A 26,531-nucleotide genomic window follows, 5' to 3' on the forward strand; every position below is an offset into this window, starting at 1 on the left:
AACAGTTCTGAAAAGCCAGCCTGTCTTGACGTACACCTTTTGTTGTACCTCTTTTACCCGCGCTGGTTGAGCCGGTTAAACTCCATTCCACCTCTGCCCAATTTTAACTTACCTCCTCCTTAAGTTCAGACCTATTTAGAAGAAACTCATTTGAAGCTTTGGAGAACTAGTGTGAAGCTTTTGAAACGAAGTGAGGCAGGTGGCTCAAGGTAAAGCGATTTATTTAATTTCTATATTAGATGTGTTCATTTTGTGTCCATCTGTGTTTGTGGTATTTCAGTGCATTTATTCCATGGAGATTCTGGAGCTTTGAGTCAACCACATTTTGTAAATTTGGTAAAAAAGCTGGTAGAATTGATCTGTTGCACAATTTTATTTACATTTTAAGCAAATTGGTTTAAATAAAACAAGCATTCTGTCCTGATCTGATCCACCAAACATGATGAAGAAAGTTTTAAAGATTTGTAACAAAGAGAAACTGTACAACAGAAAATAGAAGAGTGAGCTGAGCAGTAGATTTTTCAAGTTTTTAGGGAGCAAATTTGAATTAAAAAAAAAACTCTATTAGTAGCATGGGGCAGTGATTGCATTTAGTTGAACCAGTATTATGTGAGGGTGAATATCGTCCCTCGTTTTGTTGAAACCCCAACACAACATACCTGACAGTCAGCCATGCTGCTGAAATGTGTCTGTTCCAGTTTCGAACCAGTTTTGTAAATCATATTTTAAGAGAACAGAAAGAGAAGAAATGAAAGACGAAGGCTGTTCAGATCTGTGATAAGAATATTCAAACCAGCGCTTCTCAAAACATTCATAATATAATACAAATGATGTTACTGTCACACGATGTGTAATAAAAATCACTCTTAAATGAGTCTGAAATATAATAAAACCTTTTAGTGTACTGCAGTAGGGATAGATTAGAGATATATCAGTGTGATGTGAGACTCGATATCTCTTAGATTTCAGATATCCTTATAATTGTTGTCTTTTCCTGGTTTTAAAGGCTCCGTAACTGATGATTATTTATCAAAAACAGTCATCCCTACAGTATTGTCACAATGTCAATATCAAGGTATTTGGTCAGACATATTGTGATATTTGATCTTTGTCCATGTCACCCAGACCTAAACTACATTTCCTGATATTATTCGAACACCACACACCTTATTAGATAAGATCAGGGCCTGATTAACCTTCTTAAAGGGCCCCGGACGAAAATATACTCCGGGCCCCTGTTGCCTCATTATCAGTCATGGAAATGTCACATTTCCAATACAACACTTTTACTGGGCTCATTTATCTAGAAATGGATGGAAATGTTTGATGTTAATTATTTTTTACCTGCATATGTTTGCTTATTTATTTATTTACTTATATTTATCAGAGTAGAGATGTAATAATATGTTAAATATTTATATAAAAAAGTCTTGAAACCAGACTGTGATGATATCTACCATGATATCACATGGTTAATTATTTTACTTTATTAGTTTTATTTTATTTTATTTTGTAAAGAGTGACTGTGATACTGTTTTTGTTGTTTGTTATTTTGCAGTTATACTTAATTCAAACATTCACTGCCAAAAATAATCCATGCTAAGTTTTGTACATGGCTGGCTACTTTTTATATTTTATTAAAGAAGGAAACCAAAAGCACTTTAAGTTAAAAGGAAAAACAAATTTTATAAGAAGCAGCACACATCAGATTTATTATTTAACAAAGGGCATTTTGTCAAGTCGTCATTTTTCTTTGTTTTTTAATATCAAGATAATTATTGTATCTCGGCCTTCCCAAGTCCGATGTAAATTATAAAATAAAGCGTTTAAGAAGAGGATAAGCAATAACATGGACACTGTTTGTACAATAATATAAGGAAATTATTTAAAACACCCATCAACAGGTAGTTCAGTTATCAATTAAGAGTTTCCGAGTTATTGAAAGAACTGAATTGGCATCAACTGACTGAAATGCAGAGATTTAAAACTCCAATCAGACCACAAAATATTATCTATAGAGGGATTCAGAGCTGAGGTTTAGTTTAAAATTTAACTGTTCAACTCCTAAATCTGGAGTTTTACCTGTAAATATGACAAATTTGTGACAAAAAAATGCTAGAAAACAACAAAAAAAAGTAATATGGCCACAGAGCCTTTTCATAATGGATCAATAATCATCAATAACCCTAGAGGCAATCATATAGTATTGATTCACAAGCCGTAATTGTATCTGCTCACTAGTTGTAGACTATTTATTCTGTGTATTCATTTTCGTTCAGTCGTTTCTGCCTCTGTTTTATAATCAGTTCATGGTGGTTCAGTTCATCTGAAGATCCTGTGTTCCCTGTATCATCCAAACACAAATGCACACGACCATCTCATCTCCTTTAAGAAGCTGTTCATTGGATCAGGGTTGCACCCACTTCTTTGTGCTCTAAACTCTAAAGCTCTACCTGCTGCTGTGTAATCGGCCTCTTCCAGCATTTAGTCGGGTTCATATCGTGTCGAAATAAAGATTAATGTGACTGTCCTGACTGACATGATGATATAATCTATCAGTTAATATATTATGGGGTAGGTAGCTCTTTGTTTATCTTCTTGGGAAATTTCAGCATAACAGCAGCAGAAATATGAAGGGTAAAAAAATATATAGTAAATAACTAAAAGAAAAACAAAAACTAGGAAATACAAGAAAAAGAATAACGACATTAATGTGACAGGGTGCATAATGTGCATAGTTATGTGTAGAAAAGTGCAGTAGACAGTATGCATAAATAAAATAGAGGTATGAAATGTGCAAGGATGTGCAAAAATATAAGAAAGCACAACAAACAAAGTGACCATGTATAGTTATTATAAAATGTGAAATATTATATTATAAAAAATAGTGCAAAAAAGTGACAGTAGGGTTATGTGATTTATAGGAATACTTTTATTTAAAGTGAACATTTGTCACTGTTCATGTGGATGTCCATTCAGTGTTGATGGTAAACGTAGTCAATTTAAACAATAAATTCCTCAGTGTGGACTGTGTTGATGGAGAAAGTCAAGTTCTGCTGCAAGATCTGTTGTTCTTCCTGCATCCAGTGATGTCACTGAACTACAGGTTATTTCAGCCTGGGTTTATAAACTCTGCCTCTGGAAACTAAAAGGAAGGAAGGATCATTACATCACTATAGAGGACTGTACGCCTCAGACTCTGCCGTCAGTTCAGTCATGCAATTTGGAGACCAACAGCAAGTAAATAAATTGCCAAAACTTGAAAAATCAGTCGGTATGCAGTAGTCTCTGAGTGTCCGTGTTTTTATTCATCAAAGCTCATACAACATGGAGATGGTGGGTTTTACTGTGCTTCGCCAAACGTTTCCCATAGACTTCAGTAGAACTGACACCGAGCAGAACAGGATGTTCTACAGTGATCTGTTGACGCTTCTTTCTTTTTTCTTTTCCTTGCTTCTGGGTAGCCAAGGAGGAGTGCTAGAAGAGTATTCTTTGTTCTGGCTAACAAAGCAGTAGAGCATCATGGCCATGGGGCAAAAACTGAGCTGTCATAAAGAGTCACCGAGAAATTTACTGCCTCAGTCGACTACACTGAGCATCGGCACAGATTGTCCCTTTAAGTAATGTTTGGGGGTTTTTTGTTTGTTTTGTTTTGTTTTTGTTTTTTTATTATTGTTTTTGTTTGTTGTTTTATTTCAAAATTAATCTTTATTACATACACAGGCAAGAAAAAAATATATAGTACATTATCAGAGCTAAGAATAAAAAGGAAGTAAAAAAGGTGCCAAAAATAAAGTATCTCAGCCTAAACTCTTTGTTACCTACTTAAAAAAGTTAGTGTCCGAGCTCCCTTTAAATTTTAAGTTGACTGAATTTGAAAGGACAAGTTGAGGTCATTCTGTAATGATTCAAAACAAACTTTTCTAGTCATATAAACTTGCTATTAATTCAGTTGCACTTGAGAAAACATGTTCATAAATTTTAAGATATTAAGTTGAACCAACAACTCTTCAGTCTCACAGACCGACTTTAAGAACACTTTTGATTTCCTTTTACATTATTCTAATACACATACAGTGTCGAGACAAACGGCAAGTTTTCATATTTTTTTTCCATCCAACTGTAAAAAAAAAAAAAAGAAGGGTGTCAGGAGAGTTTTAACTCTCAAACAATGCATGCTGGGAAGTCTGCTAATATTCTAATCATGTTTCTGTTGAGGCTTAATTCAGTGAGTTGATTGAACTTTGTACAGAACATTCATTCAGCTCAGACTTCCAGTTAACAGACTTTGTGTTTTTAAGTTCTGAACTGTTCTGGAAACAAAGACTGGAAGGTTCAAGTTTAATTAACCTCTTAATTTAAAAAACTTCTTAAATGTTTCCAGTGTATTTACATTAAAGTAATGAAGAAATATTAGTTGATTATTCTAAATTCCAGTATGATATTTTACAGTGACCCAAAGAGGGAGGGGTAAAAATAAAATAAATAAAAATGCTTGCAGCACTTTGGCTTCACACAGTTGCATACATGTTACAATTTCGACACCCACAAGAAATGCAAGAAGGAAAAATAAAATAAATATTATTTTGAAATTTAATGTGTGTGTTAAAGATGACCTGTACTGCTATTTCTTTGCAGCAGTGTGTACACGTTTGTTCTATATTTGCCAAAAAACACAGTAGTGGTTTGCAACAGACACTGAGAATTACCAAAGTAACATTTTCTGTGCAGGAGTTTTACTTGTAACAGAGTATTTTTGTAGTGCGGTTGTACTGAAGTAAAGTATCTGAATACTTTCTCCACCACAGCCTCATTTTGTACCATCTTTTATTTCAACCTTTTGAACCTTTGAACAGGCGTCACAGCCAGTTAATTGCACATATAATAGCACGAATTGCAGAGATACCGATGTCTGTCAACTGTAATCTTTACATTTATCAACACCCCTCTGTCATCCCTCACATTCTTTCAATAACAAGACAGTAACTGATTCTTTTCATAACATCCTTGTCACATCACAGTCCCTCTCAGACACGTCAGCCTCGTTACAGAGAGGATCAGCACTCTGTGTGCTGGGCTGATCTTAGACCAGCGGCCTGTCTTTTTATAAATACACACATGCAACAAGTGCTTCACATAAAAATACATAGAATTGACATAAAAACAGGGATATAATGCCATAATTAATGTAAAATAAGATGGAAAACGAGATAAGATGAGAAAAGAATACATAAAATGTTTCTACACATGAATAAAACTAAGTTGGTGACACCAGTAAACTAAGATTTTAAAAAAAAAAGGATAAAAATAGAATGCATGACATAAGATGGAAAATTAAACCCACTGAGATAATAATAATAATAATAATAATAATGATGATGATAATAATAATAATAATAATAATAATAATAATAATAATAATAATAAGTTAAAGATGGAGTATATAGAATACATTAAAGGAAAAGGAAAAAATATTTTTGTGAAGTAAAATGAAAAACAGTCATAACTAGTTAACAGCTGAAGTGAAGAGATAAGTTTTTAGCTTTCTTTTAAAAATATTTAGTGGACTGACTTCCCCCCAGCTGACTTCGCCCTGATATCTATAGGTAGTGCGTTCCAGACCTGTCAACTGAAGCAATAAATTTCTCAGTGTGAAATCTGAGTTCTTTTGCTGTAAAATCTGTTGTTCTTCCTGCATCCAGTGATGTCACAGTTCGTGTTCAGAAAGAACTGGCTACAGCTCCTTCAGTTATTTCTGGTCTCCTCCTCTGGGAACCCAGAGGGTATGTTTGATTAGTATTTTTTGTCACATAACACTATATTCTGACCAGCAAAGTAATAGCTGTAGGGTAGGGTGGTGATACATGGCAACAGAAGCTGGCGTGCAATGCATCCTGGTACACGTAGGCACAGTTGGCACAGCTCTGGAGCAGGAGAACTCAGTTTTCTCAGTCAATATTGCAGCACTGAGGGATTTGTTGCTTCAGTTGACTACATTTACCATCAACACTGACTGTACATCCACATAAAAAGTGCCAAATTTTCCATTTCCATTCCTGTAATGATTCCTGACTGCTGAACCTCTCTGTCTCTGTCTGTTCTTAAAGGTTCAGACCGCCTGTCTGACTGAGGAGCTGAGATGCTGGAGAGATTCAAACTGAGCCTCCTGTTGCAGGGCCTGACTCTGTTGCTGTTGGGTCCTGTCTGCGAAGCCTCGTCTCTGGGACTGACAGTCCACGTGGTGCCGCTGAACAGCGATGGAGGGAGAACGGTGGGTAATGTTTTCTCTGAATTTTCTCTTATTTTTTCCTCAACTAAACCAATTAAAATGTGTTCAGGGATTCATAGAAGGAGGAAGAAAGCATTAATTTTACATCATTTTTCATGAGGATGGGAACCACAACTTATCAAACTTATAAAGTGTCACTTAAGTGCTTAGTTTGTCTTCAGGTTTAAAAAAAAATGGCTTTTCTTGTTTAGACATTGCATAATTTCGAACCCCCTAAAAAAAGGTCACTACAATGGTTCTATTTCTGTTATTTATTTACCTCCAGGTCCCATTTAACTGCCTCACGTCCACAGACACTTGCACAGATAATCTTAATGCTGGCCAAGATCTCTGACACACTTAAAAAATGAATACATATTTAAAAAAAATAAAAAATATGCACTGAAATCTGTTTGATTTGTGATGTGTTTCTGTCTTGAAATAATTTGTAAGCTATAAATAATCACACCATTAAGTAAAATTATTTATTTTAAAAGTTAAGATAAATTAAATTGATGAAAAAAAAAAAAGTAATTTAAATCCTCTAATATTGTAGATTCTGTTCTTATAGAACAAGAGAACAAAATCCCACCTAAGAAAACATTGTTGAATGCCAGAATCTTCCTGAAAACCGTATAAGTGCATTTTAAGAAGAAATGTCCTCTAAAGAAGTAAAAGTTGCAGCTGATCAATGTCCCTGTTAAAACAGAAAAAAAGAAAGAAATTCATTAATTACCAGTGCCTCCCAAAATCCCATAATCCTAACCCCTACTTCTGTAAAGTTTTAGTTCTCAGTCAAAGTAAAACCAAAGTCAGTATTCGACTACTTCATGAACAACATAGTGACTTCAAGTGTCTGTGAACTCGGCCTTCAGGTTGTTAATCCTCTTAATCCAGTTAGCTCAGTCATAAAATCCATCGCTGCACATTTTGAAATAAGTTTGTCTTTATTTTGTCTCTTTTCTTCTTGCAGGTGCGAGCTCATTTCACGGCCATCGCCCAGAGTCCTTGTCCGGCTTTGACCGGACTGTGTGCCGCTGGGGAGGACTGTCTGGTCCACAAGACCTCGTTACCTTTCAACGGCACCAAGCCCGAGCCCGGCTGGTGTGTCCGCCGGTGGCAGAAAACTGTCCCCAGTAATTACAAAGCCACCATCAGTTTAGGGTATGAGACCTACAGACACTGACCTTTGACCTCAAACACCTGCAATTCATCGTCATCTTTAATTGTTGCTTCTTCCTGTTTGGTGATGTTTTGGGGTCAGACATACAAAAAAATTGGTAAACTGTGTTTATAAGACGAAAGTCTATGTTCTTTCACCTTTTGCACCTTCCATTTTGTCTAAAAATGACTCGTTAGCTTGTGGAAATTGCTGTCTTGATATTGTTCTTTACTCGTTTTTGTTTGACTTTACATAAAATATGAGGCCATTTTAGTTTTCCCTTAAGAATATAAATACATATTATATCATTAATACACAATAAAATAAAGAAAATATAAAACAGTGGAGATTAAGGTAGTTTTTTTTTCACATTCGTAAGAAGGGAAAATTTTCTGTGATGAAAAAAACCTGCCTCGATACTTTTTTTTCACTCACTCGGATTAATGTCTCATGATTCATTTGGTGCTCAGTGCTTTTATTTCTAAACGTAATAATCCTGTCTTTAGCTGTCCCACACTGTGTTCTGTCACTGTGTCCTCCTTGTTCCTCTTAATATGAGTCTTGTTTCATTGATCGAGTGATGATTTAAATCAGGGCACTTCGAGTTATAGATCAATAAAATAAGCTTCAGTTATTCTAATACGCACTTTCTTTGTTCTTCGATGTTTAGGACCAAAACAGAAGTTTATGTATCCATGAAAACAGAACCAAAGGTTCGGGCGAACAGTGGGAGACTCAACCAACCTCCTTATGTTGGTCTCCATCCTCCATTAAGGTAATGTTCACACTGACACACACTCACACAGACTTGTGTTACTATATTTATGGGGATCTGTCATTGACACGGTGTATTACTCTAACTCTACCCATCACAACTAACTGCCTAACCTTAACCTAAACAAAACTGGTCGGACTCCACAGGTATTTTGGGAATAATGCAAAAAACAGCCTACAGACACTCACACCTATATGGAGTTTCCATTATCCTCCCCTGTGCTGTACATTGTTGAATTAATTAATTTGAATTGTACATCAAAAACACAAAGCTTGTGTGATTTATAAAATTGTGGACTACAGCTGGTGTAGGCAAGGAATATTTGGCATTATTGAGCAAAAGTTTCATTATACCCTAATATTGTGATTCAGGTTCTCTTAGAGAAAACCAGACTTCTGCTCCTCCCCTTAGTTCTGGTTTCAGGCTTTAGAAAATCTGGCCCATGACGGGAGACTTTGGCCAATCACAGGTTGGTAACAAATAAAACAATAAGTAGGCTTCCCTGACTTTTACAAAACACAGACGCTCTGCCAAGGGAGCTATTTGAGCAGGGCGGGGCGCACCATCGTCATGTTACCTTGGCATGCTGTTTGTCCGTGCTATTTTTGCCATTGACATTTCTTTTGCTTTGATAATTGCAGTAGGATTGGCCTTTCTTCATGATGAGCCCTTTATATTCTTTATATAGGCAGAGTTCCTTTGGCCACTTGAAGAAACATTATTGTTTTCCCTTCTTGTCATGACATTACATCCTCTTTTCAACGCCGTCCACGTTCACAATGCAAGCTTGATTAAGTCTGGCTTGAGTTAGCATTGACTAGACCAGGCTAAAATGTGTTAGTGCAGGGGTCTGCAACCACTACTAGCCAATTTTAGACAAAAAAAAGCTGCAATTATTAATCCTCTCTCTTCCTCTGAGCCTTTTCTGCTTTTTTGTTTGTTTGTTTGTTTGGTTGGTTGGTTGTTGTTTTTTTTGTTTTCGGCACCCAGAGCTACTTTATGGAGACTGAAGACTAGCCACCATGGGATATGATGCATAATTTAAGGGATGAAACATAAGGACTTTTTTTTTATTTGGTGTATAGGTTACATATGTTTACAGTTGGGGAAGTAAGAATCGCTTTAGACCTACAACAGTGATAAATGAAAATGTTGTGTCTGATTGTCCCTCTGTCTCTGCACGCTGCTGCCCGTCCTGTAAACTCAATCAGGGCCCGTGTGAACTGTCCTCACCACTTCTCCTTGTCAGTGAAAGACCTGGATGGTGACAGGGTGCGATGTCGCTTTGCGCGCCCCGACCAGGGGGAGTGTGTCGGCTGCACACCGCACTCTTTTATAGAGCTGACTGAGGTGAGCGTACACACAAAAACACAACACAGTCATTTAAAAATGTCCTCAGTGACTGTGAGTTTTTGCAAATCAATTACAAATCGACCAAATTGAATTTTTCTGAGCAGTTTAAACTTTCCTTTCAGTTTAGTTTTTAAAAGATCAGTCTTAATCCAGCTTCATCCCCTGCTGGAAATAGTATTCAGGAGACAAAATCAAAGTATTTATTTTTCTATACAGCAAGATAAGATTATAGATATATGATATAAACCAGGGGTGTCAAACTTAATTTTATTCTGGACCACATAAGCTTTATGGTTGCTTTCAAAGGCAAACTTGCTGCTATTTTACTTGCTATTTTTCAACTTTCAACTATTTTCTCATATTTTTATATCTGATTGACTAATGGGGACAAACATTTTAAAAACTGGTCCAGTAAAGAGGGAGAGCGCTGCAGCCAGCAGAAGTGAAACTGCAACATTATCCCTCTTGGCAAATGCACACTGTGCAAATACGTCCACTAAAAGTTCTTGTTTTTCCACTGACAGGCTCAGACTGTTATTCAAGGTGTCTGATAACATTACAGAGAGGATTACTACAGAGAAAGACCTTTTTTTTTAAAGTCGAAGATTTTTTTTTTTTTGTTTAACCAGAAATAGACAGTGAAAGTGACAATAGAACAATAGAAAGTGACCAGACTCCGTTTACAGAAACAGTCATTTGACGCCTCTGTCTCTACCGCTAACTCAGTCGTTTAGTTAGTTTGTGTGACTTTTGAAGGGTTAAAAAAATGATTGAGACAGCAGCAGACCTGAGAGGTAAAATTACCTTTTTTGTTAATTGAGTTCGGATGCTTTGAACAGAACGATATAGCTTCAGTTTCTGGTTAAACAAAAATGATTTTACTCTTTAAAAAAAGGTCTGCCTCTGTAGGGGATCCATTACATAATGTTATCAGACACTCATAATAAAAATCTGAGCCAGGCAGTGGCAAAAACAAACACTTTCAGTGGATCTACTATGACAGCACAGTGGCCTGGAGGGATTATGTTGCAGCTCAGTTTCACTTCCGACGGCTGCAGCGCTCTCCCTCAGCACTGGACCAATTTCAAAAACTGTTGTCCCCAAAAACATGGGAAAATATAGAGAAACAGGGCCCAGGTTGAAAAACACCAAAGTTACCCTTTAAGTAAAAGTACCTGTACTGCAGTGCAAGTTTACAAGTACAAGTAGGGATGAACTGTCCCTTTAAATAAAATCTATCTGTAAAGTTAATGGAAACTATAGCTGTCAGATAAATGCAGTAGAGTAAAAAGTAAAAGGGAAGTAGATGTATAAAGTAACATAAAGTGCATAAAAAGTACAAATACTTTTAAATACTTTGGTAAATGTTCCATCCCTCTCCTGTTACTGAGTTGAGTTCATGTAACTTTTAATCTCTCAGTCTCAAACACTGGATGATTATGAACCTTGTTCTTACCTTCAGAGATCACTATGTACAAAGTTGTCTCAGTAATGAAGGAGAACAAGATCAGCAATTACTGTTTACTGAGAAGAGGAGGTGAGGTGAGGAAAGAGAGGGCGGGACCTGTGAGCACACGTCTGCGAGTCAATCACACTTTCCTACCAGAGAGGAAGTCAGCAGCAGTCTCATAAATACATATTTATCATATTCTGCAGTCCAACACTCAATCGTGTGTCGAAGAAGTTAAGTTACACAAAACCACCAGCAGTGTGCCTCGACAGAAATAATATTCAAGTTACAAAAAAAAAAAAAAAACACTGAGGCTTGTTGCAGAGTCTTATCATTTGAAATTATTTCTTCTTCTTCACAGCAGCCATTTAGACATGAAGTAGTGGAGTAAACACAGGTGTTACCAACAATACAAACACCATTTGCATCATATTTAATGATGATTTTCTGAGACCTCTACAACATCAATACGATCAATACTTTCCTGAAGACATGTCTTCTGTCCTCTGGTGGATTATCAGTGCACTGCAGGCAGCAGCCTGCGTCTGAGTGCAAAATCCAACATGGCTGCCTTCATGTAGAGAGAAGCACATTTTTGGCAGAGAAATCTTTGCTAATTTTGAAAAAGTTACCATGAGAATAACAGTTTTATTTTTACTAATGTCTATTGTGTCTCTATATAAATGTTTTTAATGTGTTTTTTTTTTCCTGCACATGTAAGCAAAAACAAATTTCTTCCATTTGCACATAAATGGTAAACTATAAGGTATTTTCTATTCTATTCTATCCAATTCTATATTTCAATAAGAATATTTACTTTACTGAAACAACCTGTAATTATTCAATATTTTGTATCTATATTAGAGTAAAATCATATTGAAAATGTGCATATAAAACATGATATAGCAGGTACATCAGATAATTAATTTGTGAATCCCTCAATCATTATTCTATTGAATTTAATTATGCAGTCTACATTATTCCAACCACAATCACAAATACACTCAAAACTACAAATTTAAGAAAGAAATGTCATCTTTAGATAAATTTAGAGGCAAAATTTAGATATTTATATGCATTTTTTACCTATGCAACCTGCTCTCAATGAAATCACTTATATGTTGCACACACTTTCTAATCAATGCATTTTAAATTGATTTTCACTAAAACAGTCCATGAGCTATAATAACTGTATGTTATATTGACCAGTTCAGATTACACTGACCAGGCCAAAATGTAAAATAAATAGGTTACTGTTACTGTTACTAATATTTGTTATTGTTTGTAAAATAAAAATTATTGTGATTAATGATTTTTCATAGATGCCTGACAAATCAAATATAATGCAAATTATCATATATGTTAATTATTATTATTTTATTTTTTTTGTCAAAAGGTCCAATAAACACTCTTCAGTTTCAAAAATCTGAATTTTCTGGCAATTATTTAATGTGTCAGGCTTAAAGGAATATGGTTCCCTTACATTTAAACAGAGAGTGCTGCTATTGTGCACATCGGCTCATGAAATGGCTCTGACCCGTTAATTCTTGTAATTGTGTCAGTGAAAACCACTGGTGTGTCCACAAGTTGCAGGAAACGCTTCCATCAGTTCAGGGTATGTGACCCACATACACCGTCTGGACTTTTGACCTCCAACATCAGACAGTCCTCATTCTTTAGCAATCACACAAATTTCTCATAGCAAAACCGGAGTGACAGCCCTGTTTTCATATGTTATTATGCCTCCGCCGCGGCCGCAGCCGCAGCCAGGGGTATTATGTTTTCTGTTTGTTTGTCCGGTCCATTCTCGTGTGTTCGATTTTTCAAAAACACGGCACAAACGTCCACGTCAACACAAAAAAGAACTGATTGGAATTTGGAGGTCAAACGTCAAGATCACGGTGACCTCACAAAACATGTTTTTGGCCATAATTCAAGAATTCAGTCATAAATAATAACGAGAATTACACCATTTTGTTCAGCTCTCTGTCAGTCTCTGTGCTCCTCTGTAAAAAAAAGTATGTCTCAAATATTTTACAGGTCAAAGGTCAGAAGTTTGACTTCCAGTTTAGGCTCAGTGGCCCTCTGAGTGTCGCAGCAAACAACATTAAAAAAATCTCAACAACAACCTGACAGTCCAGAAAGTATCTGTCCTAGTTTGAATCATCCACTGACCCTGGTCATTAAAATGATTTCTACTCAGTGAAACTTTCGAATAATTACATTCTGTCCGTCTGAACCCTCTTACCAGGAGAAATGCGTGCTGACATTCACTGGAAACGCAGCAGCAGGACAGTATTTCATCTACCTGATGGCGGAGGACTTCATTCCTGTTCCCAGAACCATCCACACCGTAGACAACAAACCCCTCAGCTCCGTCCCCGTGCACCTCTCTCTCACTGGTGAGCCAAACAGTCAAACAAGGATCACTTTTTGTTGTTGTTGTTTTTTGAACATGTTGCATCACTGTCTTCACAATGAATTGATTACAACATTTAGTTCTCCCTTTGAACTTCTTCTGTTCCTCCCACCTCCACCTGTCCGTAAAGTCTGACCACAATAAAAACAATAACACTCTGAATTTATAATAAAGTCTCTTATTCTCGTTGGTTCCAGTGGAGGCGTCGACCACCAGCTGCAGTGATGAACCTGTGGCGACAGGTGAGACACCCAAAGAGGACTCCACGCTGTTTGTCCTGCCGTACCAGCAGGTGTCATTCGACGTCGTCTACCATTCACAGCTGGAGAGGTGCGTCACTTCATTTGAGTGTCCAGATTTTTTATGTTTTGTGGTTGTGTAAGTTGACTGGGAGGCTCCATCCCAAAAGAACAAAGTGTGTGTAAGAAGACACGGAAAAAATGAATAATAATTAAACAATTTAAGTAATAAAAGACAGAAGAACAATTATAATGTATGTGTAAGGCATTGATATAAAAACGCGCATGTTAAAAAGGCACAGGGTTGCCAGGTATGTGTGACACCAGCTGAGCTGACTCTTTGCAGCGGTGCAACTTTTAAATTAAGAGAAACAAAAACCCCCGACAAAGATCCAAGTGAGACTGAAACATTGTCATTACTAAATATTTGTGACATGAAGTAAGTGTGCAGGCGTTACTGTTTTTCTCTGATGTTGTTTCTCACAGCGTTGCACCCATGTGACATTTAAACACCCTCTCTCTAACTTTTAAATTATAGGCTATTGTTCAGATGAACTTCAGTATGAGAATTTTCACCCACCCACAATAACACAACACATTACATTGTATGCATGCAATGCACTGAATGTATTTTATTACATTTTATAGATGCTACAGCTCCTGTCGTGTGTCTCTATGCCTGTTAGTTATGATGCAAGATGACGATGATTCATAAGTGTCAGAAATCCCAGTTTGCAGCTCACTACAGAGAAAACTGTTGAGTGTTAGTGAGTGATTTAAATAGTGTACAGGGTCTTGCATGAAATGTTTCTCTCTATATTTGCAGTGTTTTAGAGGTGGCGGTGGTCGGTCCCCCTGAACTCTTCAGGGTCGGGTTCAAAACGGTCGGCTCCCTGGCACTGATGACCATGGCCTGGGTTCGCTCCGAAAACAAACTGGCCCGACTTCTGCCAGTCTGCTTCGTTGTGAACACCAAGAGGTAGGTTGTTCTGTGAAATGAATGGCTCTAATACTGCCACGTACAGTACAGTTAACGCTCCATACGCATCGTGCTGGCTTCACTTGACTGGGTTTGACTCGGCACGTCTGCTCACCACAGCAGGGATTAGCATTTCAGAACAAGGATAATCGCTTGAAGGTGTGTCTTTTAACTGATGACGCACTTGTCTTGAGTCAAGCGGCTGTAAAACAGCGGAGACGTTGGAGAGAAACTAAACTTCAGACCACAGAGACACAGTTAGAACTCTACTGTTATTAAATTACCATCAAACCTGTAATCAGTGTATAAAACTTAAGTGAGTAACATATTCTGTTTATGGCCTGGTACTTTCACTTAAACTGATGTGTTTAAGGCACAAAGGTGCAGAAATAAATAGTGAAAAAGTTCATGAAATGTTTATTAAGTTTGTATGACAAGATACTTATAAAATGGTCTGAGTTTTCCTGCATGATCTGAAACAGAATACTTTTCTTTTTCTAATAAAATACATATATTTTCCTTTGTTTATTATATGGTAAATACTATAATGCAGTTACAGGTAATTAGTGCTGGTATTTTGTAAAAAAAAAAAAAAAAAAAAAAAAAGTGTTGTGAAGTGTACTAGAATGTCCTAGTTAGGTACAAATATTCTTATTTAACTGTTTATTTTACTAAAAGACAGTTATCATATTTTTTTTTATTAAAGGTTTATTTCACTTTTATGTTTTGTTTTAAAGTGTAAAGGTCCAGAGTGGGTTTGCTTGATTCAGCTTAGGTTTTATTCTTTAAAAATGTTTAGCTAAAAACAAAGACATTTCTTGTATATTTCTAGGCTATTTAGTTAGTTCTGTATGTACATAATTTTGTTTCAGTCAGTTTTCTTTTTTCCTTAAGTGTAGTTTTTGTTATAACAAACTAAAATGTTTTTTTTTTTTAATTTTAGTATTTGGTTTAGTTTCAGTGAACTATAAAATCCTTGGTATACATAACAGGAAAACATAATTAATTCTATGCCAGTCATACTTATTAGTAACTTCTCACACAAAATCCTTGTGCTTGAAGGGAAAATCACCTACAATAAATACTTTATATGTGTGTAGAATCTGAAAAACCAACCGTACACTGAGATAAATGAGCTAAAATTAATTCTCACAGGGACGGTTTCATGTTTCCATGAAGAACAAGAATGTACGGCATCAGAATAATTTGGAAAATGCCGTTATCACATACAACATCTACAAATAGTGATTTAGAGTAAGATTAAATGCTAGACTTTAATGAATGCAGGTATACACTCAGTTATAGTATTAGTTAGTGTCACCACCAGTCTTGTGCACACAAACATACTCAGACCCGTAAAAATACACAGGATGTAAAGATATATGACTGAGGCGTCATGGTTGCCTGAAGGTAAAGACAAACACACCAGACGACTCTGCAGCGTCCTCTGTTAGATTCTGACAGGAGACGTTCGCTTCATGTCAAAACCCTCCCTCTTATTTTCCCGTGTTTCCTCCCTGTATCTCCTGGGCTGTTGGACTGGGAGGTGAAAGAGAGGGGCTGAGTAAGTCTAAAACTAACAACACCTACTGATAATGTAGGTGTAAAAATGTGCTATTATAATCATTTTTGTCCTAAAATATATGAAGCTGTGTCCCAGATTTCCGTCAACTCCGTCAGATTTTTACAAAAACATGATTTTAATCAGGCATGAAAAGGTTTAGCTATACCCTAAGCTCTGCTGTCTCACTTCCTGGTTTAAAGGCACTGACTATTTTTTGACAAATTCATTAAATATTATGCTATCAGATGTGTCTCAACCAAATCATGTCAGCTCTATAGCCTTTCTAAATCAAAGCTAAATAAGAATTATGGTTTAAAAATGTGTATTTTGATCAGCATCAAGAGAAATCTGAGGAACTTTAACAAATAAAATGGCGGCTCACTACAACTACACTGTGAAATGAAAAATAACATTTTGTCAACTCCATCAGATTTTTCATTTTACAGAGTTGACATCTCCATTCAGTAAAAAATTAAATCACGAGGTGCTTGGCCCTTTACTGATCTTTTAAAGTATTTTTTTCCAGCATAATCGAACAGTGAAAATCCAAACCCTCTCAAAATACAGTTTTGTCCCAAAGCTCGAGAATAAGTGAACTACAGTGTACCTTACAGGGTATTTTGTTTATTTTGTTGTTTATTGTTCACATGCACATCTTCTTATAGTACCAGTCAAATGTCTACATGTTGAATAGACGTGGCGCGGTCTGATTTGCACTTCTTGTCTTTCCAGTTTGCAGTCAGAACCCAGATGCGTGTGGTTGTACCAAAGTAAGACCTTCAACTTCCTACAAGCATCATAAGAATGCCAGTTATGTTTCACTGCAGCGCGCAGCACACCTCTCCAAACCTCACTGACTATTAACTACGGAAACGTGTCTTTCTTTCATTTTTCATTTTCATTCTTTCTTTCATTTCAGGGGAAATGAGGACGCTACCTGCTGGAACAGGTTGACAAAATATTTCACTTTCAAGATGAATTTCAAGAGTTCAAGATGAATTTGTTAATAATCTAAGAATCTGCCGCTGCTGTGTGTCTGCAGAGCTGAAGTGTGAGAAGACGGAGATGACTCTGGTGCTTCCTGTCAGCTCCCTGAGCGACATCAAACTGGACGAACTGCAGCTCAACAGCCCCACCTGCCCCGTCACCTACAACAGCACACACCTGACTGCACGCATCTCACTGACCGGCTGCGGCACCAAGACCGTGGTAACTTGCTCCACCTTCCTCTCATTCTGCCTTTATTTGCTTCTTTCGCAGACTTTAAATAGTAACTAAGTACATTTACTCAACTTCTGTGCTTAAGTACAGATTAGACTAGAATATTGTAATTTTTACTCAACTACACTACTTTTATTTCATAATTTTAGTTACTAGTAACAATGCAGATACATATTGATAAAACAAAATATGATCAAGAAATAAATTATGATGTAATATTATTGATTAAAATAGAACATTATTGATCCTCCTTAAGGGATGGGAGGTGGGATTCACAAGCTGAGTAGTTGAAACCAGTGCCAGCAGTATTATAATAGATTTGTGCTGTTGTAATGTGTCCCCAATAAAGTTTAATCAGGGTCTAACTGTAGGACATTACACACTTTAGTTTACAGTACAGTTCTGTTGTAATGTGTTGCTAATTACTGTTGCTAATTAAAGTCTAATAAGGGCTCTAATAAGGAGTCCAGTACTGTCTATTAAAGAACATATTTCTAGTTTTCGTCTAATTTGGCTGTAGTGTAAAATAAAGTGACCAAAAAGTTCTAAAAAATATCAGGAAAACTCGTCTCTGATGCAATATTCAAGGGTAACAATCCGCTAAACATTCATCCAAACTTCCAGCAGTTGTTGTGCTCACTGTTTGGACTGATTGTACAGTTCATCAGCCTCATGAGTCCAAAGGGATCCCTTAAGGAAAAAGGTTTAAAACATGCCAAACAGTTTTCATCAATATTTCTTTATTGCAACTCATACTGTCATTGTGGTATTGAACAATGTTATGACACATTGTTGATGTTCCTCACATCATGGAGGCCTATTTATGACTCTTCCTCATTCTTAACTTTTTTTTTTCCAGCACTCTGGTTCAGAGCTGGTTTACACCAATACCTTGCACAGTGTGCGTCCCTACACGATGGTCAGCCGGGAGCCCTCCCTCGTCCTCCCTCTGGCCTGCCGTATCCCTGGAGTCCAGGCCAAGGGGCCGCGATACCAGATCGGCATGCCTACAGAAGAGGAGACCTTTGGGAATGTTACATTCTGGCTAGAAATCCACCTACCGGGAGAAGGGCCCATGTCAAGATTCACCAGCTTCCCCCAGTTTCGCACACTTCAGTTATCACCAGTACGAGTGCGACGACAAGCGGAATTATCACCATCGATTAATACCACCTCCGCCAGCAGCCCCTCCATCAGCAGCCCCTCCGCCAGCAGTCCCTCCATCAGCAGCCCCTCCATCAGCAACACCTCCGCCAGCAGCCCCTCCATCAGCCCCTCCGCCAGCAGCCCCTCCGCCAGCAGCCCCTCCACCAGCTCCATCAGCAACACCACCACCACCACCAACTTCACCAACAGCTATAATAGCAGTGCTATTGGCTCTAGGATCAACAACCTGGATCTCCACGTGATGTCCAACTGCTCCATTGATCGAGCCGAGTTGATAGTGAGCAACTGTATCGAGTCTGAGACGGAGGACTTTGCAGTATCCCACCCCATTCTGGAGCAAGGGTCAGTGGCAATCACCTTGTTTCCTCTAACAGACCATTTTCATAGCAAACGTAGAGTAAACACAGATGTTACCATTGATACTAATCACGGTCCTGTTCCATTCACTATACTCACATGGCGGCCATTTTCCTCTGATGTCACACTGAGGCTGGAAAGTTCAATTGACTGCTGCGGACCAGGTTTCAAGTCGTGTAAACGTAGAAAATCTGACAAATAATTATCATATCACTGTGTCCCGATTGTTCAGCAACTGAAAAGACAATGAGAGTGAAAATCTGAAGGGACATCAGGGCACATTTCAAGCTAAAACAACAGTAACTACTGTGAGACAACAGCTAACATTAGCATTCACTCACCTCCTAGCTAACGTTACTGTCTGACAGAGCTCAACATTGAGGGACTGTAAGTGAAAAACTTTTGCATATTTTGAAAAGAGGGTTTAGATTATTTGTCATAATTTCGTTACCACCCAAGTTACAATGACGGCGAGCTGTGAGATTGTCCTGTAGAAGCCACAAATCCACATGATATCAACCTTGTTAAAAGAAAAATATGTTTCAATCACAATGTCATGGAGAAGTACTACACTGACCACTCTCCTAAAGTGCGACAGCGATGTCTCTGATTGGCAGAGCTCGTGGTTGCTATGGAAATTCTTACCGCCCCCGGGAAAGGGTGGTTCCACCAGCAGGCAGGCTAGTTAGGTAGCTAACATGAATCATACTAATAAAGTTGTTATGCAACAGTGAATAAATAAATGCAACATATTACAGTACTTTTATTTACAATACAAACACTATAATAATGACAAAAGTTAAATTTAAGAAGCAGCATCATTCGCAATGGTTTATGGGATGAGTAGTTCCTTCACTCTTAAAGTAATAATGAACACACTCTTGTACTTTTGCCTCTTTATCCGTTTTCCAAACTTTTTTCGTTTTGAATCAAATGTCATGATTCATCTTGTAGTTGGTTTGGTTCCGGGCTTAAAAAAAAACAAAAAACTTTTTTTTAGGATTTTCTGAGACGTCAATGAAGTGAATGGGAAAATTTACTTCCAGAATCGGAGCCACCGCAAAGTTGTTGTTGTTGTTAGAAAGTACAGTAGGAAAGGTACAGATAAATTTGTTAATATCAATAAATTTGGACACATTTATGGAACTAAAACACGCTGGTAAACATCAATCAAAAAAACCTTTAATCTACGGGGCATAATTCAAGCTAAAATAACATTTTGATAACCAGTTAACTAATGTTAAACAACATCTGACGTTAGCATTCAGTCACCTCCTAGCTAACGTTAATATTTGATAGTGTTACTGTATTTCAGAATTATTTTATGGCTTTCCTATCAAATGTTTTGCGCTCTTTTTCTTCCAGGTGTACATCTTCCAATGGAACAGTAGAGATCATCACAACACAAAGCAATTCCAGGGTTTACCGCCTTGATTTGAGCAACGTGGAGACCGAAGGATCAACGGTCTGTGCTCTGATGCAACACACACATATGATACACTGGTGCAGCTGGGTATCGTTTTTCAAAGGGACAGTTCACCCTAAAATCAAACAGACATATTTTTGCTCTGTGCTCTTTATTTATTTATGTTGTTTTGGTGTGACTCACCAGGTTTTTGGAGATATCTGCTGTAGAGATGTCTGCTTTCTCTCGAATATAATAGACCTTAGCAGCACGCTGCTTGTGGTTCTCAAAGCATCAAAATTATACTTTTGAAAAACTCAACAGCAACGTCTCTTTCCAGAGATCACCACCATCAGTTACTTAAGATGATCCATAGGCTTTGTTGTGAGCAGTTTCATGTGGGATGGCAGAAGATACCAGTGCTGAAATCTAGAAGAATTATTGCCTCATCTTGAATTTCCATTATAAAGTTATGAAATATGTCTGAGCTGTCTCTTCACACTGCTAACTTGTATCTGTTTATTTTGTGTTTTGCAGATGTATATCCAGTGCACAGTCAATCTGTGCATCGCCACCTTGCCCTCTCAGAAGTGCCCTAATCTGTGCACCCGCACCCTTAGTCGCATGTCGGTTGTCGGCAGCGTGTTTACCAAAACCTACACTATCAAGTCAGGACCCGTCAGCCTCGTGGTCACAACTCCTGCACCAAAAGCAACAGTTGTCGCCACGGCTGCAGCCACTGCTGCAGCCACTGCTGCACCTACAACCACTGTCATCATTACAAACGCCACAACTGCCCAGAACACCACCTCACATGGTAAGACGTTCGAGATAAGCCGCCATCTTTTTGTGATCATTCATGACCCGTGAATTACATCATTCACGATTCGAGTTCAGTTAATTGAAATGTTACAGAAATCGCAATATAGTGCAATATACAAAAATCGCAGAAGCTGCAAGTTTTTAAAAGGCAAAATGTGGAACTAAACAGCATTAGAATGAAGTTCTGTAGTGCTGCTGAGATGAACTGGCCTACAAATCTTGTAATAATATGTAATAAAACATATTTGTTTGGTGCAGACCCCAACAAAAGTCACATCATCATTATTTGATTGATGATGAGACCATCAGTGGGACGATTGGCTGTATAGTTATTCCTAATGTCTCCTAATTTAAATTCTTCCAGAGATTCTCTGTGAAATCAGATTAAATAAGTCTGTTTATATTTTACCAGCCAAAGTTACAGTGAGCTGGTAAAATAAACCCTCAGTTGGTAGGATGTGGTCTGTTGGTCCTCTGCAGCGGCTGCCTTAAAATCTTGTGTTGACTGGATTTGAAAAGAGGTAATTTTGTAATGATTTAAAACAAATCAAGCAACCATGAGCAGTTAAAATGAAGCAGGAGCAGATTTTTATTTAAATCATTTTATTTTTAATAGTGTATTTTGTGATAATGGTGGAGGAAAAACCAGCACTTTTATCCACAGGGACCTCCAAAATCAACAAATCAAATACAATATCAACAGTATCAAAGTTCCTTGTAGGAGCTTTAAGGACACTCTTAGAAATAAGGGTTCCAAAAGAGTTTTTCCTGAAGGGCTGAGGTTCTACCCAGAACCATTAGCTCTTGAAGAACCTTTTTTTGAAGAAAGTGTTTGTCAGGGGTTCTTTGTAAGACTCAGGGTTGCATTAAGAACGCTTTTAATTCAGAAAACCCTTTTTGGGAAATAAAACTTCTTTAAGGATTCTTGGTAGAACACCCTGGGTGGGTGCTAGCTATAAAGGTTCTCAGCAGAATCCCCTGAACGTATTCAAGATAAAACCTTTGGTATATAAAAAGGTTCTCTGTAGAACCCCCTTGGTGGCTTCAGTTCTGGATAGAACCTCCAGAGGACGTTCTGGGTGCGACCATTACACCAAAGAAAGGTTCTCTCTCTCTCTCTCTAGGTAGGACTCTCTGAAGAGGTTATGAGAGGAACATTTATAAAAGGTTCTCCCAGGAAACAAAAAGGGTTATCCTGTGGGGACAAGCCGAAGAACCCTTTCCTTCGGTTCATTTCTAAGAGTGTATTTATTCAAGTCACGTGATCCTTTTTAATGTCACTTTTTGAGATGTAAAATGTAAACACAGTTACCTGTAAATGTAACCGTGTGACCTCTCCTCTCTCCTCTGTCCTCTGTCCTCTCTCCTCTCTCCTCTTGCAGCTCCACAGCAGGCCTCAGCCGTGACGGCAGGAGTGACTTTGACAGCTATCAGCATATTTCTTCAAAACATCTTCCTTTACTGAACTCAGAATATGGAGCTGTGCCTTTGCCTGTTTGGGACGTTTGAAGATTTTTCACCTCATTTAATGTTTTTAGCCAATAAGCACAAACATTCTTTTTTAAAATATGTATATACATAAAGTATAATACAATATAAAAACTAGGAGAGCTAGGCCAATAGGCCACTGCAAACTTCACCGTCAAAGTTATTGCTTGTCTCGTGAAGTTCAAACATTTTTCACTGCGGATAGTTCACATGATGTGGGGATTTATGTCTCCAAGCAACAGTTGTGCCAGTTTTCCCATGAAACCTCCTCCTGTCCTGTTGCTTTCCGTATGAAATCTGTGTAACAACATACGTAGGCAACTCCAGAGGATTGCTGGTACCAGCGAATGTGGATTGTGATATGGAGTCATTGTACGTTCTACAGTTTGCTATGTTTTGTTATTACTGAACTGATTTTAAAGGGATAGTTCAGAGTTTTTGAAGTGGGAACGTATGAGGTATTTATCCATAGTCAGTGTGTTATCTACAGCAGATGGTGGTCAACACGTCCCCAGTTTGAGGAAGCAGCAGGAGTACTGGGACAGCAGCAAAACATATTTTAGCCACCTAAAATATCAATGTTATTTTAAGTGTACGCTATATTTAGAATATTTTCACTACTTCACCTTGCCGTCAGACAGCCTTTTCCAAAGAGAAACTATTGTTATGTAAGCAAAATATTGCTCACTCCACAGCCACCAGATCCTTTTAAGTCATTTTTCATCTTGTAAAGTTTTTTTTTTTGTTTTTTTGTCTTGTTATATCTCTTACATTGTTTTTCACCTATTTGCTTTTTTTTTTTGTCTTGTTAGATCTCTCATACTAAATATGCACTGATGAATATACACTCTGGAATTATCTTTTCTGCGTGTTATTGTTCCATCCATTTAGGTGAAAATCAGTCTACATGTTAGGAAGGTCGTGCACGATGATGCAAAATAAAAAGAATCAATAATTCCCGTCAAATGCATTAAAACTAAAATAACAAGCCTGTGAAAATTTAAGGAGTAGAAAGTACAGATATTTGTTAAAATGTAGGGAGTAAAAGTAAAAAGTTGTCTGTAATACACAGATGATAATAAATCCACTTGTGAAATATCTGAACTATCCCTTTAAAATCCAGTAGATGGTAGTAAAGTTCAATAACAACAAAACTTAGCCAGCTGCAGGAAGAAAAAAACTCCATATCACAAACCACAGGTACGAGTGCTCTTCATACAACCCCACTTTAAAAGAAACAGACTATCTCTTAAAGATGTTTGACAATTATTCCACCAAGACCAAATGCCCAATGTCACAATTTTAATAAAAACTAAAAATAACTGCTGTATCCACCCTGTGATTCGGATCTGCTCCCAAATTGAATAGGTTGTGCTGGACCCACGCTGCACCCTTCCAAGGTTGATGAAAATCAAAGCAGAGGTTTTCAGAAATCCTGCCGACAAACAGAAAAATCGGCACTGAAAACACGACCTCCTCGGCTGAGGTACGAATGTGTGTTTTAAGGTGAGATGTGAGGTAGCACAACAGAACAAGAAGGAAACAAATGTCATATTAATCCTCAATATAATTCTTTGTCTTTGTTAGTGGATATTAAAACTATAGTATGAGATTATTAACCTTTAATAACAAAAAGAGCTTAGCAAATTGTTAGTGAGGAAGTTGATGCTTCCTCACAATTTGCTTATACAAAAAAAAAAAAACCCTAGCTAAGAGCACCAGACTTATTATTTTGCACTATTTTATGTACTTGATTAGACTGTACATGGCTGGTTTAGATCTATTAAGCAGGATAACAAACAGGACAACACATTTTCTCCTTCACTAAAGGTGTGGATAAATTTCAGACGTATTTGAAAATCTGCACATACTTAAGACAAATATTTTATCACATTTTCATGCTGTAAGCTTAAGATCCATTTTGTCGTAGACCTAAAAACCTGTTTGAGACGGCAGAACTGTGCTAATGATTGGGTGATGTGCACACATCTTTACCACAAATGTAAAAATGTATTTTTCTATGATATTATGTTCATAGAACATGAATATATTAATAACACCCCTCAAGAGTTTTTTTTTATTGAGCTGTTTTATTAAAAAGCTGCACAGGCTGATGGTCAGTTTGCCAGATATTTCAAGAACTGAAGAAACGCTTTAGCCCACTGTAAGAAGAGGTGGTTTTGTTTGCTGGACAAAAGACAGAAAGCATTTTTAACACTATAATATACTGTGACAACAGTTAAAAGTAACTAATACTCTAGTAGTAGAGTGGTTTTTGTAACAAATACTCCTTTAATTTAGTATTACTGAGCAATGTACTTGTATTTGAATACAGCTTTTCAGTACTCTTTCCACCACTGAATATTAGTCACAGGCATGCTCATAATGCAGAAAAGAACCTGATAAAAAATGTAAATTTTATAATAAAACTTTCTTTTATCGCTTAACAAAGGCAATATGTGTATAATTTTTAACTTCATCATTTTATATTGTTGGTTTTAGAGAAGCGGGCGGTTTATCATGTTTTTATTGTGCATCAGTCAGGCTGCTACTGGAGCGTACTGAAAATGTTTTTGTGTCCTCTAAGATGCAGACATTTGAAGGGCTGCGGGGACGTCCCTAAATCAGTCAGTCTCAGCTTCAGTGGGAAAAATTGACTGAGGGATTGTGCCGACGATGTGATCAACTGTTTATTTATTCAAGATGTCTGCATGCAGTGAAAACATCACTAACCTTGAAGCAAGAGTTGAAATTCTTACAGAATGATTGATACACAATGATTTAACTATATTTCATTTTTTTTAAATGCTTTCTAACACTATTAGTTTATGATCATTTTAAAAACATTGAATTCAAATACACTGACATTGGTCTGACAATTTGACTTGTAAAGTCTGCATCCCAGAAGATATGTTGCCGTTTACTGCCAAAAAAAAAATCAATACACTGTAAAAATACTATTTATTTTCACTTTAAAAAGTTAGTGTCCTGGCTGCCTTAAAATTTTATGTTGACTGGATTTGAAAAGAGGTAATTTTGTAATGATTTAAAACAAATCAAGCAACCATGACTTATCTTAAAGTGCATTAGTGACACACAGAAAGCATTTGTAATATATGTTTTCTTCAAACTATAAAAAAGAGTCAGGAGAGTTTTAACTCTCACACAGTGCATGCTGGGAAATCTGCTAATATACTGATAATGTTTCTTATGAAACTTCATTCAATGAATTGATTGAACTATGCACAGTATATTCATTCAACTGATAATTTTAAGTCAAAAGACTTCTAGTTAGAAGGACTCAGGTTTGTAACTGTTCTGAAAATAGTTAATAGAAGTGTTAAGTTTAATAACTAAACTAAATGTGTATTTGAGTAAGATACGTTGATTCCACTAAATTCCTGAATTTTTTTTTTCTTTTTTTTTTTTTTTTACAATGTATGTTTAACTCTTTCAAATGCTACCAAAGCACTTACAACTAATATGCAATTCCAGTTATCATGCCAGAAAATACCTAATATAAATGTCAGTCCTTGCACTAAGTTAATTTAGTTATCAGGTTAAGTTAATAAGTCAGTTAATTTGAAAATATGGATGCAAAGAAAGATGAGTAACGGGTCTTCTTATTCATTTTGTCTGAAAATAATACTGCTGTTAATGTTTGTTTAACTGGCCCCTAACCTCCTGTCATTTGGCAAAAGTGGTCCACATGCAAAGCAAGTTGCGTTTCCCTGCCATAGACTCACCAGACGCCTTTAACCAAAGATACTGGCTCACTGCCTGTACTGTATTTGTTTTCATTCTGGTGAGCTGACCAATCCCAGTTTGGACTGGGAGGAGACTAGCCCGCCTTCATGTTAGA

General features: G+C 37.1%; 1 protein-coding gene across 1 annotated transcript; it reads left to right on the forward strand.

Moving 5' to 3' along the window:
• Positions 1 to 96: 96 nt before the first annotated feature.
• On the forward strand, positions 97 to 25,469 carry LOC146332620 (uncharacterized). Its single transcript, XM_084738053.1, has 15 exons — positions 97 to 209; positions 6,108 to 6,271; positions 7,242 to 7,432; positions 8,101 to 8,205; positions 9,417 to 9,555; positions 13,260 to 13,410; positions 13,625 to 13,757; positions 14,493 to 14,645; positions 16,942 to 16,979; positions 17,129 to 17,158; positions 17,252 to 17,418; positions 18,290 to 18,939; positions 20,320 to 20,419; positions 20,897 to 21,176; positions 22,564 to 25,469. Exons 2-15 carry the CDS (start codon positions 6,140 to 6,142, stop codon positions 22,644 to 22,646), a joined length of 2,352 nt encoding a protein of 783 aa, XP_084594179.1. The 5' UTR covers positions 97 to 209; positions 6,108 to 6,139; the 3' UTR covers positions 22,647 to 25,469.
• Positions 25,470 to 26,531: the final 1,062 nt, after the last annotated feature.

Source organism: Lutjanus erythropterus, chromosome 1 (assembly GCF_056507025.1).
Source record: "Lutjanus erythropterus isolate fLutEry1 chromosome 1, fLutEry1.hap2, whole genome shotgun sequence".
Classification (NCBI taxonomy): domain Eukaryota; kingdom Metazoa; phylum Chordata; class Actinopteri; order Lutjaniformes; family Lutjanidae; genus Lutjanus; species Lutjanus erythropterus.

Excerpts from the sequence above, each read along its gene's own strand:
- LOC146332620 (XM_084738053.1), top strand. The coding sequence starts at position 6,140 with ATGCTGGAGAGATTCAAACTGAGCCTCCTGTTGCAGGGCCTGACTCTG. Across the intron at positions 9,556-13,259 it reads CTTTTATAGAGCTGACTGAG|GAGAAATGCGTGCTGACATT; the intron begins GTGAGCGTACAC and ends CCCTCTTACCAG. Across the intron at positions 14,646-16,941 it reads TTCGTTGTGAACACCAAGAG|TTTGCAGTCAGAACCCAGAT; the intron begins GTAGGTTGTTCT and ends TTGTCTTTCCAG.